General features: G+C 41.7%; 2 protein-coding genes across 3 annotated transcripts in view; both read left to right on the top strand.

Moving 5' to 3' along the window:
* Positions 1 to 5,056, top strand: part of LOC128734090 (solute carrier family 26 member 6) — a 35,317-nt gene extending 30,261 nt beyond the window's left edge. For both annotated transcript variants that reach the window (XM_053828104.1, XM_053828103.1), the window contains exons 4-7: positions 2,302 to 2,648; positions 2,721 to 2,825; positions 2,886 to 3,289; positions 3,350 to 5,056. In XM_053828104.1, the coding sequence (XP_053684079.1) occupies positions 2,302 to 2,648; positions 2,721 to 2,825; positions 2,886 to 3,289; positions 3,350 to 4,373 (1,880 nt within the window). In that variant the 3' untranslated portion in view covers positions 4,374 to 5,056. The remainder of the gene's footprint in view (positions 1 to 2,301; positions 2,649 to 2,720; positions 2,826 to 2,885; positions 3,290 to 3,349) is intronic.
* Positions 5,057 to 11,862: 6,806 nt separating this feature from the next.
* LOC128737694 (exostosin-1) overlaps positions 11,863 to 18,026 on the top strand; it is a 355,143-nt gene continuing 348,979 nt past the window's right edge. Inside the window, exon 1 of the mRNA XM_053832389.1 lies at positions 11,863 to 13,905. Within this exon, the coding sequence (XP_053688364.1) occupies positions 13,070 to 13,905 (836 nt within the window). The 5' untranslated portion in view covers positions 11,863 to 13,069. The remainder of the gene's footprint in view (positions 13,906 to 18,026) is intronic.

Here is an 18,026-nt window from a genome sequence, read left to right as displayed (position 1 = left end):
CCTCTTTTTTCTTTTATTACCTGTTTTTGTCATTTTTATTTTTTGGCATTTTTTTGTTACTTCTTAGGTGTTTTTTTATCGTATTTAGGTCTTCTCTCATCGTCATTTTGCCTGCTTACCATCACTTCGTTATCTTTTAGCCTTGCTTTTGTCGTCTACAATATGCTGTCCTTTTGTAGTTCCTTAGTTATTTTCGTCATCTTATTGTTATCATTTCGACGCCGTTTCGCTGCCTTTTTGTCATTTCTCTGTTGTCTTTTCTTCTCTTTGTCGTCTTTTTGTCATCTCTTAGATTTAGTTTTGTCATATTTTCCTGGTCTTTGTTTTCTACATCACAATTTTGTTGTCTGTTCTTCGTTTTTTGACGGCTATTTGTAATCTTTTTTGTCACTGGCGTCTTTCCGTCGTCACCCTGTCTTTTCCCCTTTTTTTTTAATGTTAAAGCTTGCTTGTTGCTTCAGATAGTATTGGAACAAAAACAATTGCGTGTATTTCAGTTATTTATTATTGAATCCAAGATTTTTTTACACAGTTTTTTTTTGTAGCATTTTCGTCATACTTTTTAGAAAAAATACGGATAGTATTATTCGTCAAAATTTCGAAGGAATTCTCAAACTTTTTCTGTAATATGGCTCATTAGGCGGCGCACACTTTCTTCGTCCATCGTTTTAGCTATCTTATTCCACCACGTCTTCATCTGATTGATGTCTTTGACAACTTTTTCCTTTGCCTTGAGTCTCCTCTTCATGATTGCCCAGTATTTCTCAATAGGGCGAAACTGGAGACAATTGGGTGGGTCGAGGTCTTTCGGAACAAACTGGACCCCTTTCTCTGCATACCATTCTTGAACGATTTTGCTGTAATGACAGCTTGCCAAATCTGGCCAAAACATCACGGGATGGTGGAGGGATCGAATGAACGGCATTCGATCGTTTTTGGAGACACTCCTTTTGGTACAGTTCCGAAGTCATTGTCTTATTTGTAACGAAAACATTCGTTTTTGTGCCACAGCTGCAAATGCCCTGTCAAATCATAAATTTTCGTGCAAATTTGTTGGCAAAAGCAAATTTAAATTTGCTTGGAACATCACCTCGAGCCGTTGCCAAGTAAAATTTTTGACCTGGCATTTGCCCGAAGTCACCCGGTTAGCACCCGGTCGTATAGCTTTCGAGCACGGATTTTGGCCACACTATTCTGTTTTATGGTTCGGTTTGGCTGTTTGCTGGCTTGATATGACTTGATTTCTTCCCGGAGTCGAATTCTCCTCACGGTACTATGGGCAGCACCGAATATTCTGACCAAATCACGGTCCGACAGATTGGGATTCCTGGGATTGACGGTCTTTAAAATCTTACCACGCGGTTTCCGGTTGACAGTTCCACTCCGATGATTAGCTTGAGGTTGCCGAATCGTCGTCAATGTTTCCTTATACCGTTTTAAAATGCACCATACGGTATTTCTAGGCAATTTCAGCTGTTTAGCTAGCCTAGATGCAGACCAGAATGGATTTTTAAAATAACTGTGCACAATTTTTTCCCTTCTCTCGGCTTCTATGTTGTTTGCTTACAAAATACAGTCGTTTTGCGGAATGTTAAAAATACATAGGTGAGCTAACAGTATTTCCGACACGTAGGCGCCAAGAACTTCCAAATCCGTCCACCAAGAGCGCCATAATATGAGCAAAAGTTTGTTCCAATTCTAAACGAAGCAAGCTTTATCACCATTTAGATTAAATGTTTTGCATGTTTTCTCACAACTTTCAAATTCTAAGGAAAAATAATTCAATACCTAGTGCTCACTCTTGGTTTCTTAAAATAACAGAATATAGACGTAAGAGACACAGCTGACTCTGATCTGAAACTTGACCTCTATCCTTCTCGATAATAACTACTGACGGTGCATGACGATAATTACAACAATTTTATGTTATTAGATGTTACTGTCACCAACAACAGCCTAGTCGAGTTTGTCGCTGGTACCATATTATGTCATATTGGATCACAAACCAATAAAGACATCAATGTAAGACCGAAAGTCATCAATCGAAAAAATAAATATTTGTAATGGATTTATTTATAGAATATCGAATTACAAGATGGTTCAACTCGCGGATATCCTGGCTTGGAAAGAGGCAATGAACTATACGACTATAACAAGCGTGCTTCCTATGATTCTGGCTATTTACTTAATTTTCTTAATTTACTTAATTTACAATTTCCTATTGTAAATACTATCGTATTATACAGCTTAAAGTTCACCGAACAAAATTAACCAACTTCCGATTTCTCTTTTTTCCCACAGCCATCGAGTCGATGGTCAACTCGGCCCGGGAGTTCCGCTGCCTGAACACACTGCTCAACTTCATTCCCATTCTGCGATGGCTGCCGCAGTACTCGATCAAGCGCGACCTAATGGGGGACATCACCGCCGGCATAACGGTGGCGGTCATGCAGATCCCGCAGGGGATGGCCTACGGTTTGCTGGCCGGAGTGCAGGCGAACGTCGGCCTGTACATGGCCTTTTTCCACTGTCTGGTCTATGCGGTGCTCGGTACGTCGCGGCACATCTCGATGGGCGCATTTGCCGTCGTTAGTTTGATGACGGCCAAGGTGGTGGCCAGCTATGCCACCGTTACCCCAACGGAAATGGTAAGTTTTGGGGTTAAGCGCCTGGTTGAATTTTGTTGGTAAAATTTTAATGATCATTCACTTTGGTTACAGATTAATGGAACTACTATCGACCTGCCACCGTTAGACCCTTCCGAGCCTCAATACACACCGATTCAGGTTGTCACCGCACTTTCGTTCGTTGTCGGATGCTATCATGTAAGTTGATGAATTCGGTTTGTTCGTCGAACCTTTCTAATTTTAACCAATTACTTGCAGTTACTCATGAGTCTTATGCGACTGGGAACTTTGTCGGCCTTGCTAAGCGAGCCGTTGGTTAGTGGTTTCACCACGGCAGCTGCCGTCCACGTTCTTGTAAGCCAAATGAAGGATCTGTTGGGAGTTACGATCCCCCGCTACAAGGGGTCCTTCAAGAATATCCTAGCTCTACGCGATCTTGCCAGTGAACTTCCGAACAGTAATCTCCCCACCGTGTATACCTCAGTGATCGTTATACTTTTTATGATCTTTATGAACGAGTATCTGAAACCGTGGTCCTCGAAGAAATGCCAATTTCCAATTCCCGCCGAACTGATGGCCGTCGTCGGTGGTACGCTGGCTTCGTACTTTATCCGGCTGGGGCCGGATTTTGCCGTGAAATTGGTGGGAGAAATTCCCATTGGGTAAGAGTGAATGCTTGTTTGAAAAAAATAGCGCAAAACTTAACTTTTCGATTTTTTCAGTCTTCCTGAACCGGAAATGCCTCCTGTTTCACTGCTGAAACTGGTTGCCGTAGATGCTATTGCCATAACCATAGTTAGCTACTCGATTGTAATGTCTATGGGACTGATTTTTGCCCAGAAGGAAGGTTACGAAATTCGAGCTAATCAGGAGTTGATCGCCATGGGTACCACGAATATCGTTGGATCGTTTTTCTCCTGCGTACCGACCGCTTGTTCGTTATCACGTTCGCTTATTCAGCATCAAACCGGTGGAAAAACCCAAATTACGGCTGTGGTTTCTTCGATGCTTATCTTGGTGGTCCTTTTGGTGATTGGACCGTACTTCGAAACGCTTCCGCGTTGTGTCCTAGCGTCGATTATCTTCGTCGCGCTGAAGGGTATGCTGTGGCAGGTGAAGCACATCCGAAAGTTCCAACGGGAAGGAAGCTTGGAACTGTTTGTGTGGTTGGTGACGTTCCTGAGTGTGACGATAATCGATATCGATATTGGTCTGCTGATAGGAGTCGTATTTTCGCTTGTGGCACTGTACATTAAGGGTTGGAAATCGTACTACAGTCTGCTCGGAACGGTTCCAGATACGGGAATTTATGTGGACATCGCCAGTCATCAGCGAGCCGAGGAGATACCGCATATCAAGATCTTTAAGTACTCTGGACCGATTAATTTCGCGAGTCGAGCGACCTTCAAGAAAGCTCTTACCAAAGAGGTTGGAGTCAGTCAAAAGTTGGTTGCGCGTGCATCACGGTACGAGGCAGCTGGCGAGGGTGCTGGCTTGCAGATTATTAAAACGGTGATTGTTGATCTGTCCAGTGTTCCACACATTGATACCGCAGCCTGTAAGGTGTTCAACGATATCAAGAAAGAGATGAACACGGTAGGAGTCGCCATGTTGATTGCCTGTCCGGCGGATTGTGTCTACGAGACGCTCCTGCATGCCGAGTCGATTGGCGCCGGTGGTTTCCACATCTTTCCGACGGTGCACGATGCGGTTCTGTATGCTCAGGGTACCGCGTCGGCGGTTTAGGGCGTTCCCTCCGAGGAGGTCACCACCACTGATTTACTGATGTGGTGGCGTTAAAGTGCCAAAGAGTTTGATTTAGAATGGAAAAAATCTCAGTTTTACGCGGAACCGGTAGCGTCGACGCCAGTTTGTCGATAAGAAACGTGCCTTTTTGCTAAGGGGGATTAAGATTTAACAAACGTAGAACAAACCAACGGGCATGTTATACATGTGTTAATTATTTCTAATTAACTAGCTAATATTATGCAACTGGACATATTTTAAACAAATACTTAGAACAGGTCTGTCTATTTGTAAAGTGCACGTGAATGGAATTCGTGACGAATTTGTTATTAGCCTAAACGGAACGATGTTTAGACTAGTAGTACTTAAGGCAAAAGAGTTAACTATTAACTATCACCCACGAGCAGTTGCCGATGGACCATATAGATTAGGCACCCGCACTGTTACTTCTCACGGTTTTTTTATACATAAAGTTATAACGAAACATAGCTATTAGGTTATTTGAGTTTAAGTGCAGCTGAACTTATTATGTTAGTTGCGTTTTTATTGCAGAACATTTTCTAAGTAGCAGCGAGTGCCGTATTTTTTACGATGAGGTATTACAAAAACAATAGCTAAAATCAAACATAAAACCGCGACTTAACGAGCGTAAAGCTAAGCAATACACTTTGTCTGTTCAGAGTGAAGACAATATTTATTGTGAATAAATCTGATAATTTTTACAGAAAGCTGGTTTTGCTCCGAAAGTTGTCGTATGTAGCACTTGTTCTAAGCAAAAATTTATGCTGATTTACTTGTTTTTAACGAGGCCCACCAAACCAACACGAACCCACACTAAAGAGTTTGCATAAATCTGAGGACCTAGAATACTACTAGTTAATGATTCTAGTGAATTGATTTATATAGTTGTTTCTAGTTGGTGCCAAATCATATCCAAAGCTAGCTGATGCAGGATTTGAAGTTCTGCTTCAGACTAGTTTTTGAAAAGTACTCGGTTATTTAGGATTTTAGACGTTCCGGAAGTTCCTTATAGACAGATGGCGTTGTGTGCTAATCCCAATTAGCAACGCTCGGGAAACCCGATCGGATGAGGACCTAACTCTGGAACTTGTCAAGTGAAAACTGCTGGACGAAGTTGCTAAAAGGCAGGGCTCCGGAACGGATTCGACGAAATCGCTGGCCCGATACTACTGCAAGATAGTGGGCGTGCATGCAGAGGGACTGGCGCCGATTTCCCGAGAAGAAACCGAAGCCCGAAAATCCGGATAAGCCATCATCGTCCAACAAAGACGTAAATTACAATTCCGCTTCGTTTGCGATTCTAGCCAACCGGTATCGGCACACATACGAGGATCGAGGTGCGGACAAGTCGTTGATAGTGGACTCAGGAGCGAGTAGTCACACCGTTACAAGCCGAGAATTTTTCACGGAGCTCCACGGAGTGGTGAGTGGCAACCAAACGGCAGCCACAGCAGCATTAAAATAAGGCCTCTGCTACTTGAAGCAACCAAAGGAAGTCACCCACTAGCACGGTTGTTACAAACCAGTTGTGGTAACCGATTTACGACTAATTTCAGTCATAAATAAGTTTCTGCAACCATAAATGCGAAAAGTGTGCTACTTGGACAGTCTGCTGGACGATGCACAGTGGTCCAAAAGGGCGAAAAGTGAAACTTTTTTCCTAGTGTCTTTTGTTTTCATTTTATCATTTATGGTCTTCAGTACTTTTGTTCGTATGAATAATGAACACCCCTTAATCTAAAACCGTCAAAAGATAGTTATTGCTTTCCGAACACAAGGAAATATAGACATAGTTTCTTCGAAAAAGTTGTAAATATTGTAAAAACAAGCAACTTTGCTGAAGAAATGAAATTTCTATCTTTATCGAGTACTGAACTATAGGGCATATTCTTTGAAATTTCTTTAAAAATTAGTTTTACATTCTTAGCTTTTGTTAGTTGCATTTTACAAGAGTACAATGTTCTAGCCAATTATCGAAGCTGTCAAAACACACGTTTTTGCAGAAGTCCGCAAATCTCTGGGACTTTTACTTTCTAAGGTATCATATATTCAAACTTTAAATTTTAGTTGCTTCACGAGCCTATGAGATAAAATGGGGCAAGTGGATTTATGAAATCAGTGCTTCATCTTAAAGCTTAAGTCGAGTACTATAAACCAGTATGGGTTCCGCTTGTCCCCAACCACCCAAATAAGAGTATGGCAAGCATTCGTTTCATGGGTCTCGCGTTCGCTGAAGGCTCGATATACGTCCATGTTTTTTTGGGTTCGTAGATAGACACAAACAACTTTGCTAAAAAATGACATTTCTATTTCTATCTAGTGCAGAGCTATTGAGCATTTTCTTTGGAAATTCTTTAGAAATTAGTTTTCCATACTTAGCTTATGTTGATTGCATTTTACAGGAGTACATGGTTCTAGGTGATTATTGAAGGACTCAAAATACACGTTTTTGCAGAAGATTGCAAATCTCTAAGACCTTTCTTTACAAAGTTATCGCTTTAGGCTCTTGAAGTTAAGGAAAAAGTAAGCTTACATAAGCGATAACTTTGTAAGGAAAGGTCCTAGAAATTTGCAACCTTCTGCAAAAACACGTGTTTTGAGCCTTTTAATAATCGCCTAGAACCATATACTCTTGTAAAATGCAACCAACATACGCTAAATATGAAAAACTTATTTTTAAATAATTTCCAAAGAAAATGCTCTATAGATTTGCATTCGATAGAGATAGGAATGTCATTTCTTTAGCAAAATTGTTTGCCTTTATATTTTCTATAACTTTGCCGAAGAAATCATGTGTGTATCAACGAACACAAAAAAATGGACGTGTATCGAGCCTTCAGCGAACGCGAAACACATAAAACGTATGCTTGCCGTACTCTCATTTGGGTTGTTAGGGACAAGCGGAACCCATACTAGTTTATAGTACTCGACTTAGGCTTTAATATGAAGCGCTGATTTTATAAATTCGCTTGCCCCATTTTACCTCACGGGCTTGTGAAGCTACTTGAATATGCGATAACTCAGCAAGGAAAAGTTCAAGAGAGTTGCGGTCTTTTGCAAAAACGTGTATTTTGAGAGTTTCGATAATTGCCTAGAACATTGTATTCTTGTAAATTGCAACTAAGAAAAGCTAAGTATGAAAAACCATTTTTTAAAGAAGTTTTAAAGAATATGCCCTATAGTTCAGCACTCTATAAAGATAGAAATTTTATTTCTTCAGCAAAGTTGCTTGTTTTTACAATATTTACAACTTTTCCGAAGAAACTATGTCTATATTTTCTTGTGTTCGGAAGTTTTTTTTTTATTTTCATTATAGTAAGCGATAACTAACTTTTGACAGTTTTAGATTAAGGGGAATACTCACACGAACAAAAGTGCTGAAGACCATAAATCGTAAGATGAAAACAAAAGACACTAGGAAAAAAGTTCAACTTTTCGCCCATTTGGACTACTGTGCGATGGGAGCCACAAGAAGGACTGCAAACATGGGTTGCACCAGAAATCCGGCCGCCGGGACATGAACATGATATCCCGAATGAAGAGGGATGATGTAGTTACCGGATTGGAGATTCACGAGTGCGTAGTGAAGGCAACCTGCGAGTGTTCCTGCAAAGGTAAAAGACAGCCTTTTCCAAGGATTCGAAATCGGGCACCAAAGCTTCATTGGACTTGGTGTATGCGAACCTGATGCGGTGCAGTGGAAGTATCATTAGTAACCGGATTTCGGTACTCAATAACAATTAACGACGATTATTCAAGGTAATGCAGGATGATTGAGAGAGAAGCAGCGACCAAAATTCAAGAATATTTCGTGGCGGCCAAAACCCATCCGCAACAAAACTGGGTAGCAAAGTGACGAAACCGGTATCTGGTCGAGATGAGTCGATGTCCTCTATTCGATTCCGGACTGGACCAGTGCTATTGGGTGGTAGCATTGAACATGGCTGTATATTTTCAAAATATATCACCATCAAAATCCGTTCCAGTTACACCATACGAACTGTGGAATGCCCACAAACCTGACGTCGGCCATCTCCGAGTTTTGGTACAAGCGCCTGGGTACACATCCCGAAGCAGCTGGGGAAGAAGTTAAGTCCTACATCACGGAAGCTGACGTTCGTGGGATATTCCCCGGATCACAAGGCGTATCGTTTCCTGGACAAAACTACCTGGAAAGTCTACATCAGCAAGGATGTCAAGTTTGTTGAACACGACCACGATGAGCCTACCACAACCAAACGTGGGCAGGGCAACCAAACGCGGGAACTACTGATCTCTACAGCGTGGCAGGAAGACTGTAAGACCTTCAAGAAGCAGGATGAAAACGGCCAGATGGTGCGATACAAGGCCAGGTTGATGCCACAAGGTTTTACGCTAAAATACGGTACGGACTACGGCGAGGTTTTCGCTCTCGTTGCTCGTCAATCTACGCTTCGAACTACCCTGACCATTGCCGGTTAGGACAACAAGCTGGTACAACACATGGATATAAAAATCGCATACTTGTACACCGAGCTAGAAGAGGAGTTGTACATGCGGCCACCACATGAACTTCATACGGATGACGATAAGGTTTGTCAGTTGAAACGCGGCATCTATGGGATGAAATAATCGGCACGGGCCCGGAACCTGAGAATTGACATTCAAAAAGATGGGGTTCAAGCCTGCCGCCTTGGACCCTTGCCTGTACGTGAGGACGCAGAATAGTAAGCGACCAAAGTTCAGTTTTACTTCAGTCCCACTTGAAAAAGCTATCACAATTGATGGAACTTAAAACGAGATCCGAATTTGACCCATAATTGAAGAAGCTCTGGACCAAACAAGGAGGTTATGATGAATAATTTGGTTTTGATCGTACCGAATAGGAACAAACTAGTTTGCCATTTCCATGGGCTACGTAGAGAAAAAATGCCTTGCGCTGTATTTGTGCCCAGTTGTAGGGAAGAGTGTTTATAGTTTTTCTCAGTTTAGATTTGCAAAAATGTGTCCAGCCAAGAATTAGATATTGCAGATAAGAACGAATACAGCTATGATAGACGGTTAAGAGGGTATTTCTAGGTCAAAATTTACTAACACGATACATTAAGCCGCATAGGGATGAGTCTTTCCTTTGGACATGTTCTACATGATCATCCCAGGACAGGAGAGCGCGGAGTCCAATACCAAGCCTAAGTATTCAAAATTTGATACCGCTTCAATTTCTTGTTGCTCAAACGACGGGTTGCTGTCAGAAGGTATTTTTTCTTTGGTGAGCGGAAAATGAAAGCAAATTTGCATTAAAGCGTATCTTAAGCACCTGTAAATCACTGTTTATGGATAACACGATAGATGAGACACCATGATTTGGATCAGCAAATAATTCAGAAATTACATAAAGTGGTATGTTTCCTATATCATTATGTAAGTATATAAGAAATAGAAGTGGCCCAATATTGCTACCTCGTGGAACTCCAATATTTATAGATCTTAGAGAGCTCTTGGCATCTGTTTGAATGCTACAAATTACTCCCTTTCTCTCAAATAGTTACGAATAATATCGTTCGTTAATCCCCAATTATTAACCCAACTTCAAGTCTAATTTATTGTCCAATATTAAGTACAATTTCTAGTTCAAATGTATGTTCAATTTTAACCCTAATTTAATTCCAATGTTAGGTTCAATATCACATTCAATTCTAATTTAATTTTAAAATTACAAATAAAATTTTAAGTCAAATTTCAAATAAAATCCTCAAATTCTTTTTTTCTTCGCTTTGACAATGACTGCGTCATGTCACATGCCCAAATAAACCTTCAGCTCTATTTCCGTGACAACAGTTCCGATCAAATTCTTGCAGTATATGGATTCAATCTGGCAAAAGGAAAGGATAAACGCTCACTTTCCTATGACGTTTCACTTTCAGGACATCAAATTGGACTAGACTCATTGTTTAAAGATAAAGTCGGTTGAAGAAAATGGGTAGTTTTATACTTAAAAAAATTGTTTACTTTCAGAACATCAAATTGCACTAGGTTAAATCTTCCAGCGATGCAATTGGTTCACGGCAGAGGGGTGGTCTTACACTGTGGTGTACTTCCTAAGCACAGATATTAAATTGGTACAGGTTTAAACGTCGTAAAGAATCTTCAACAGGTTGGGACGGGGGAATTTTGTTACTTTGTTACTCTTTGTTAGGAAATTCGACCCGCATTAACAGTAAACTTTCCATTTCATCCTGAAAATTGTCAGGCTTTTGCAAGTTATTCATCCCTCTTAAGTTTCATTCTGCTGTATACGGAGCAAATTGTCCCCGTCATCGGAATGATTTTGGTTGAACTAATCAACATGATCGAAGTATAAATTTATTCTAATGGTCATTTTTTTCAATTGACAAAGTTCAATATCAAGGTCAATCGCAAAGAACTGAATTATTGAGTTATTGTTACAACGCTTTCTCTCGGAAAAAAAATTTGCTATAAGGGTTGATTAGTGCATCTAGATCATCCCTATTTTTTTTTTATTTCCGGCTTCGAGTTTTCATTTTTCCTTTCCAGTACACTGGTCTCCCCTGCTATACCAAACATATTTAGCCTTTAACTTGTCCTGATAATCTCTCATTTCGCTCAAATGTCCCATTGATAGTGAGATCAGTTCAACGCGTATAGTAATAGTTGTTGATTTCACATTGATCGTCAAGCTACTTGCCTAGCGGTATCACATTATTCTATCACAGCCAATACTCCTACCATTAGCGCCTTTCCTAAAACGATAAAAATCAGATTATTTCATTCCCAAACCGAACTCGTTGTATTCCCGGGGTTTTGAGGAAAGCGATTATCACTAACAAAAATCAATAACGCAAACAAATAAAGAGTTTTGTTTACTGTTCGAGAACTGACGTCAAAAATGACACTGTCACTCCGCCGTAAAGTTGGCAAATCTGTCTTCGGACAGATGTGTCAAAACTACGGACCCTCTCGCTTGCTCTTCCCCGTTGACTCATAGGAAATAGCACCAAAACAAAATCAACAGCAGAGAGCAAGAGCAGAGCGCATGGTAGGCAGAAAAAACATCGCAAAGCGGAGACATGCTTTCATCGCCTTCGTCGTCGGGGCGAAGCGAAGGCGTGAGCAAAAGAGAGACCAAGAGAAGAAACAGGTTAGTGTGCGTAGGAAGATGACACATTACTGACTACTGTGACTGAACTGAACGGGACTCGACGGTGAGCTCGGCATATGCACTGCACATGCCGTGTACTGGCAGGCAGGCTGGCTGGCTGAGTGGCTGGCTGGCTGGCTGATGGTTGGTTACGCAGGAAGGACGCAGGTTTTGACAATTGGTTGGTACTGACTGCTGTGTGTGTGTTTGTGTGTTAAAACCGTTCTACAAGGAGACTGGGAGTGTAATACATTCGAAGTTAGTCTCAATCGGTTCGTCTTTCTCGTCACATCCGTGCGGTAACTCGGGCTGCGGGATAGTTCTGCACTATTGTTTTTACCTGATCTAGTAGATGGACCGTGTTTTTCTATGTCTGGTGGCCATGGAAAATAGTTCCGGAACTTGCTTTTTGTACCGCTATGCTTGAAATAAGTGCGTGTTGTGCGGGATTATGAAGTCAATTGCTTTGCCGAAGAAGAAACCAGATGCCGAGAAACATTCAATCAAACATGACGTGCTGGGCTACTCCATAAAGTGACACATCAGACGGCGGAGATAGTAATGGAGCTGCTCCCAGTGAAACAAGGGAGGCGGATTGTTGGATTTTTTCGGAAGGAAGCTGAAAATTCACGTTTTTGAAGAATCGTACTAGTTAGCAGGCAGCCCACCCACTGGATGTCAGTCGCTGGTGTGCAGAATGTAAACAAAACAAACGTCAAAATGTGAAGTGAAGCGATTTGTTGTGTCTCGTCCCGTGAAGTGCAGTAGACGTGTTTTTATGTGTGTTTCTCGTTTGTTGTGTATATTTTTTTATCTGTTGCCAGCAGCTCTGGTCCGGAACGGAAATCGGCTAAATGTTGTTTTAACCAATTTGGATGCTAGAATCCCTAACCTGCGGTGGGACCGCTGCTGCCGCGGGCACCCGAGACGTGTGTAAACAAAACTAGAAATGAGGTCTGCCTCCCAGAGAGGTAGCAGCAGCAGCAAATCGAGTAGCATTAAAAATCAATACTAGCATATACTAAACAAAAATACCGAAAACCGGAGCGTGATGTGTTTCGGAGTGGCGTTGAATTATTTACGTATAGGGAGAAAATTGTTGCATGAATAATGTGAAATTCGGGGGGCATCGTGTTTCCAGTTCTAACTTCTAGCGTCGAAATGATTCAGCAGAGTGTGTGAAATTCTACGATTCAACACGACCGAATAGCTAAAAGCAAATGTATGTTGAATCCAACCAAAATTTATTATGTGTGGAAAGCAGAAAAAGTGAAAAATTAATTGTGTGTAGTGTGTAACATCTATTAATCTGTGTCCGTTTTTCCGGCTTGCAGTACGTACTACGGTGTTAATTTCTGTACAACTGGCGAAGTGAACCGTTCTCCGCAGGCATCGGGCCGGACAGTGCCAGAAAGGGGATCATGCATAATTCAGTGTGAAACGAATAAAGTTTCGGCACACCATCAAGCCGTGTTTGCGAATTAATAAAGCACTGCTGAGGAAAGTTCGCCCGCCCTTCGGTCCATTCCAGCTCACAATGCAGGCAAAAAAGCGCTACATCCTAGTGATAATCTGCTGTGCATTCCTGGCGTATTGCTACTTTGGCGGGTACCGGCTCAAATGGCTGCAGAAATTGTTCGCCATCAGTGTGCGGAAAAACCCTTCCAAACTCCCGCCATATCAGCAAATGCACTATCAGTTTTCCGATGCCTTAGAGCATCCGAATACCAGCCCGGTACGTGTTGGTCGGCCCGCACTGGACGACGATCTGTACGCGTATCCGGCCCTCGAATCCAAATACATCGGCGATTTACCTCAATCTCCTGCGCGAACTTGTAGAATGGAAACGTGTTTCGATTTCTCACGATGTTCCGATCAAAGTTTTCTAGTCTACGTGTATCCACCGGAACCGCTGAACTCGCTGGGTGCTCCCCCGCCGGTCAGTCCGAACTATCAGAAAATCATCTCCGCCATCCAGGAGAGCCGATACTTTACGCCCGATCCGGAAAAGGCGTGCCTCTTCGTGCTCGGCATCGACACCCTGGACCGTGACTCGCTGAGTGAAGACTACGTGCGGAACGTTCCGTCTCGGCTGCAGCGGTTGCCGCACTGGAATAACGGCCGCAATCATATCATCTTCAATCTGTACTCTGGCACGTGGCCAGACTACGTCGAGGTCAGTCTGGGGTTCGATCCGGGCCAGGCAATACTGGCCAAGGCCAGCATGAGCGTGCAGTCGTTGCGGCCGAACTTCGACGTCAGTATACCGCTGTTCCACAAGCAGTTCCCGCTGCGCGGTGGCAACACCGGCCTGGTGGCGAGCAACAATTTTCCGGCCAACAAGAAGTATCTGCTGGCGTTCAAAGGAAAAAGGTAGGTGCCTAGGCGGGCAGGGAAAATTTAATATTCTCGATAGAGATTAGTTAGCAGACTTGCACTTTTAATATCCGTTTATCTTAGCAATCTATTTTATATCCGATTCACGTAAAGCAGTTAAAATTCTTCATTAAACGTTAATGCTTGGTGGCAAAAGATTTTTATCTGGAACGGAGATTTAACGCACATTCCGATGTAAACTAAGAAAGCTGTAGAACCGTCACTAACTCAACACACAGGAGATTTTTGGAAGCGACTAGTATGCCCATAATATCTAAAGTGTTCAATTTTAATTACGTGGTTTTCCACAGATCCTTTCCAAATTTCAACACAAATTTTCTAAAAATATATGACGAGTAATTCTCGTTGAAACGGGGCCACTACTGACACGAGGTCTTCAAATATTGGAACTTTTGCGCTTAATTGGTTTGAAATGGTTAAAAAATAAGAATTACACTTTTGCTACCTCCAAATAGTGGGCCCTTCGTTCACCAAGGGGCCTAACAGTTTCAAAAACAGTTGAATTTTGAGCAAACCTTGAGATCCTATGAAACCTGAGACCTATATCATGTGATAATTCATGTATTTGCCATGAAACAACTAACAAATGGCCCGGCTCTGTAAAGAAGAAGAACAGGGCTTTCAAATGGAACAAAAAAAAATTTTGGCGGCCATCTTGGATTTGGTCGCCATATTGGATTTTATCAAAAAATCGCCATTTTCACCATAAGCCCCCAATCGATTTTCATTTTCAGACCACCATTGGAAAGCTGAGAAAAAATGCTACTAGACACATTCATAAAATTAGGTGTGTTGATTACAGATAATCGCCGCCACCGCAATGTTTGTTCGATTTAATCGACATTTTTCGGCGAAATAAGTATAAAGATTTTTAAATACCAGTGAGTCCGGAAGTTTCAAGCACTTTTTCGTGTAAGTGTAAGTTAATAATTTGTAATTTGTTTTTGAAAATGCGCCTAATATAGTGTTATAGTGTCCGCAGATGATGAGCGAAGATCAGCAGTAGCTCGAAACGTCCGGACTAACTGGTATTTAAAAATCTTCATACTTATTTCGCCGAAAAACGTCGATTAAATCGAACAAACATTGCGGTATGTTTGTATTTGAGTATTTGAGAAATTCTTGATTTGGCAATTAATTTGTTTATTTGGAAGGTGTATTCCTTCCGTGACCTCAGGTACCATAAATGGACCGGTGTATTTGAAAGAGTGTCTCCAAAAGCGACTTCTTCCTCTCCTGAAGACTCACAACTATCCTACGATCTCCTGGTAGAATTTGGCTTCATGCCATTAGGCAAATGTCGTGCTGGAGGGGCATAAGGCAAGTAATGTCGATTTCATGCCTAAAGATCGTAACCTCTCAAATATACCGGTGCTGCGGCCATTCGAGAAATACTGGGATATTATGAAGCAGAATCTTCTGGAACATCCTAAAGCTGTCAAAACAGTTGATGAAATGAAATGAAGAACACATGGCTGAATATGCAAACCATGTCGGTTATGAGGTTATGCAAAATTTCATAGGTTGGGGTGCGGGGATTCGGATACGGAGGCGAAATTTAATAACATAAAGACGCTAAAACTAAGTTTAATTATTTCATTTGATGCCCTGAAACTTTAATGGCAATCGGATAAAAACTCGAATTTTGAAAAATAATTGTGTGTTGCAATTTTAACGTGGACACTAGAGTGTCCCAAAATAGTACTATGAAATTTCGAAAATTTTAAATTTTTGCCGAATTCAATAAATTTTTGTAACCAAATATGACTCCAGACATGCCACCTTAACTTTTTTATGGATGTATCAGATCTCAATGATTGTGAAAAAAATAGTTAAGTACCTTGTTTCACCTACTTTAACATCTCTAGAAATATTTTTTTGAATCTACTCCATTTTTTCATAAAACTCAAATGTGCGACCCCTAAATCGCGTCAACCAATGTTGACGTCATATAAAAGTTTTGTTGTGACACCCTAAGCTATCATTTGAGGGGTGAGCCCCCGGGTTTTCTGACATAGTGTTATTTTGGGACACTCTAGTGGACACCCTTTAGCCCAGCACTGAGTACAATAGAGAGAAATTCTTGATGCGGCCGTCCCAGCTCTCGGCTGGTAAAGTAAGTAAATACAATCAGTGGAGACTCGCGGGTGTTTCGATTGCCTGTCAATATTTTTGAAAGGGAGGACGTGTCTGATGTGGAGAATAACTAATTAGATGAACTGGATTCGTGTATTCAGTATTAAGCTTTGTTCCTGTATTTCTTCACAGTTTACGAACATCACTGCAGTTGCGACTTTTCTTGCTGTTTCCTTAAGGCGTCACCTTCCTGTTAGGAGGCTGGATGCAGACTTGTGTATGCTGTTGGCCTGAAAAAATTCTGGCAATTGAAGAAGGCTCGAAATTGCATTAAAAGAGTTTTCGGCGAGATTGAGCCAAGTAGGGCCTTTTGTGTTTCAGTAAAGTGTGCTTCGACCATATGTGATTCAACCATTCGTCTCTCGGCTATTTTGACTCGGCCATTAGATCTACTACATCACTTGTTATTTCGTCCAGTTGAATTTCGACCATTCGTGATACGGCTATTCGCATGTAATCTGACTTACCCTTTAATCAGGGCCGGCGCTAGCCAATTTGTCGCTCCATGCAAATTCTCAAAATGGCGCCCCCAGAACAAGCAAAAAACAGCCGGCGTTGCTGTGTGTAGATATTTTACTACTTACACACTCGCAAACGCACAGTCTCGTAGCGTCTTTATGCATAATCACTACCGAGTCAAACAACTCGTGAGTAGCCCGCCGCCCGTGAGGGCCAGTGGCACACTGGGATACAGATTTTGCATTACTTTGTGTTTTCTTCTTCATCTTACGCTCTCGATTCTACACGCGGGTGGGAGTGCGAGTCCTCGCGAGTGATCGGTATCAGTTGCTCAGGCTGCAATGACGTACGAGAGCGACGACCGTGGTTGTTAGCTAAATACAAACTCGCAAAAGTCGTTGCAGTGTATGAATAAACAAGAGCGGAAGCTCGAAAGGAATGCTTATGACGGCGTGTTCATTAGAACGAGTACGCGTTTGAGAGAAAATTAGCCCGCACAAGTGCGGGCTTTGCAACACTGGTTACAGTCCACCGTCATTTCTTTTGAATAATTGTCGGTTTCTTGAAACCCATTATTAGACTAATGAAGCTTCAGAAACGAAAAAGTTCGGTTCATATTTCCTGTTACTTAAGGAAACTTCGTCCTATACCTTGATACTTCATCGAAGACGATTGCGGATTCTGAAGAGATTCGAGAATCTCTCCCGAAAAATTTCTAAATCAATGCCACCCACTTTCCCACCACGTTTATCTGAGTGTTTTGATTGTTGTATTTTGTTGCGATTAGATTTTCAGTAGGAGGAGATGGAGCGCAAACAAAAAGCGAAGAATGGCGTATGAACCATGTACTGCAGGCACTACTTGGAATGATTCTCAAAGTACACTTGTCGAAAGTTGGGAGAGTACGATGGGTCCTTCACGTCCCAAGAATACCGAATGACCGTGCATGAATCTGTTCTCTCCTAGATCTTCATCGGCCTTAAGGGCCCCATACAAGTACGCATAGTACGTTTGCAAGCTTACGGCAGATTGCCTAACATCCGTAATACCGACCATTAGGCTTGGGACGCTTTTTTCACTCCGATTTCGCTTTTTTGATTACTACACCTCAACCAAACAGAATTTGAAAAATTGGTGTATTGGGCATTCGGAGAATCAGTTATTCTCTGCAAGTTTGTCGAAGGAAGCATTTCTATATCTTCTGTATTTGTGGCGCTATAAGGTTGCTATCTCGGTGATAGCAAAAAGAGCGCTCTTTTACAAATGCTCCATATACAATTTTTTCAAATCCTGTTTGGTTCAGGTACATAAGAGTACAAAAGAGGAAAATCGATGCGAAACGAGTATTCCAAATCTGCCTGCATACATACATACATACATAATGCCTTTCGCACGTCCATTCCCTATCGTCCATTCTGCCTATCATCGATTATGCCTAATGTCCATTATGCCTAACGTCCTTATATATGGGTACACTCAGAAAACATGGTTCACAGGGATCT

Source organism: Sabethes cyaneus, chromosome 2 (genome assembly GCF_943734655.1).
Source record: "Sabethes cyaneus chromosome 2, idSabCyanKW18_F2, whole genome shotgun sequence".
Classification (NCBI taxonomy): Eukaryota; Metazoa; Arthropoda; class Insecta; order Diptera; family Culicidae; genus Sabethes; species Sabethes cyaneus.
This window is presented reverse-complemented; position numbering and strand designations above follow the sequence as displayed.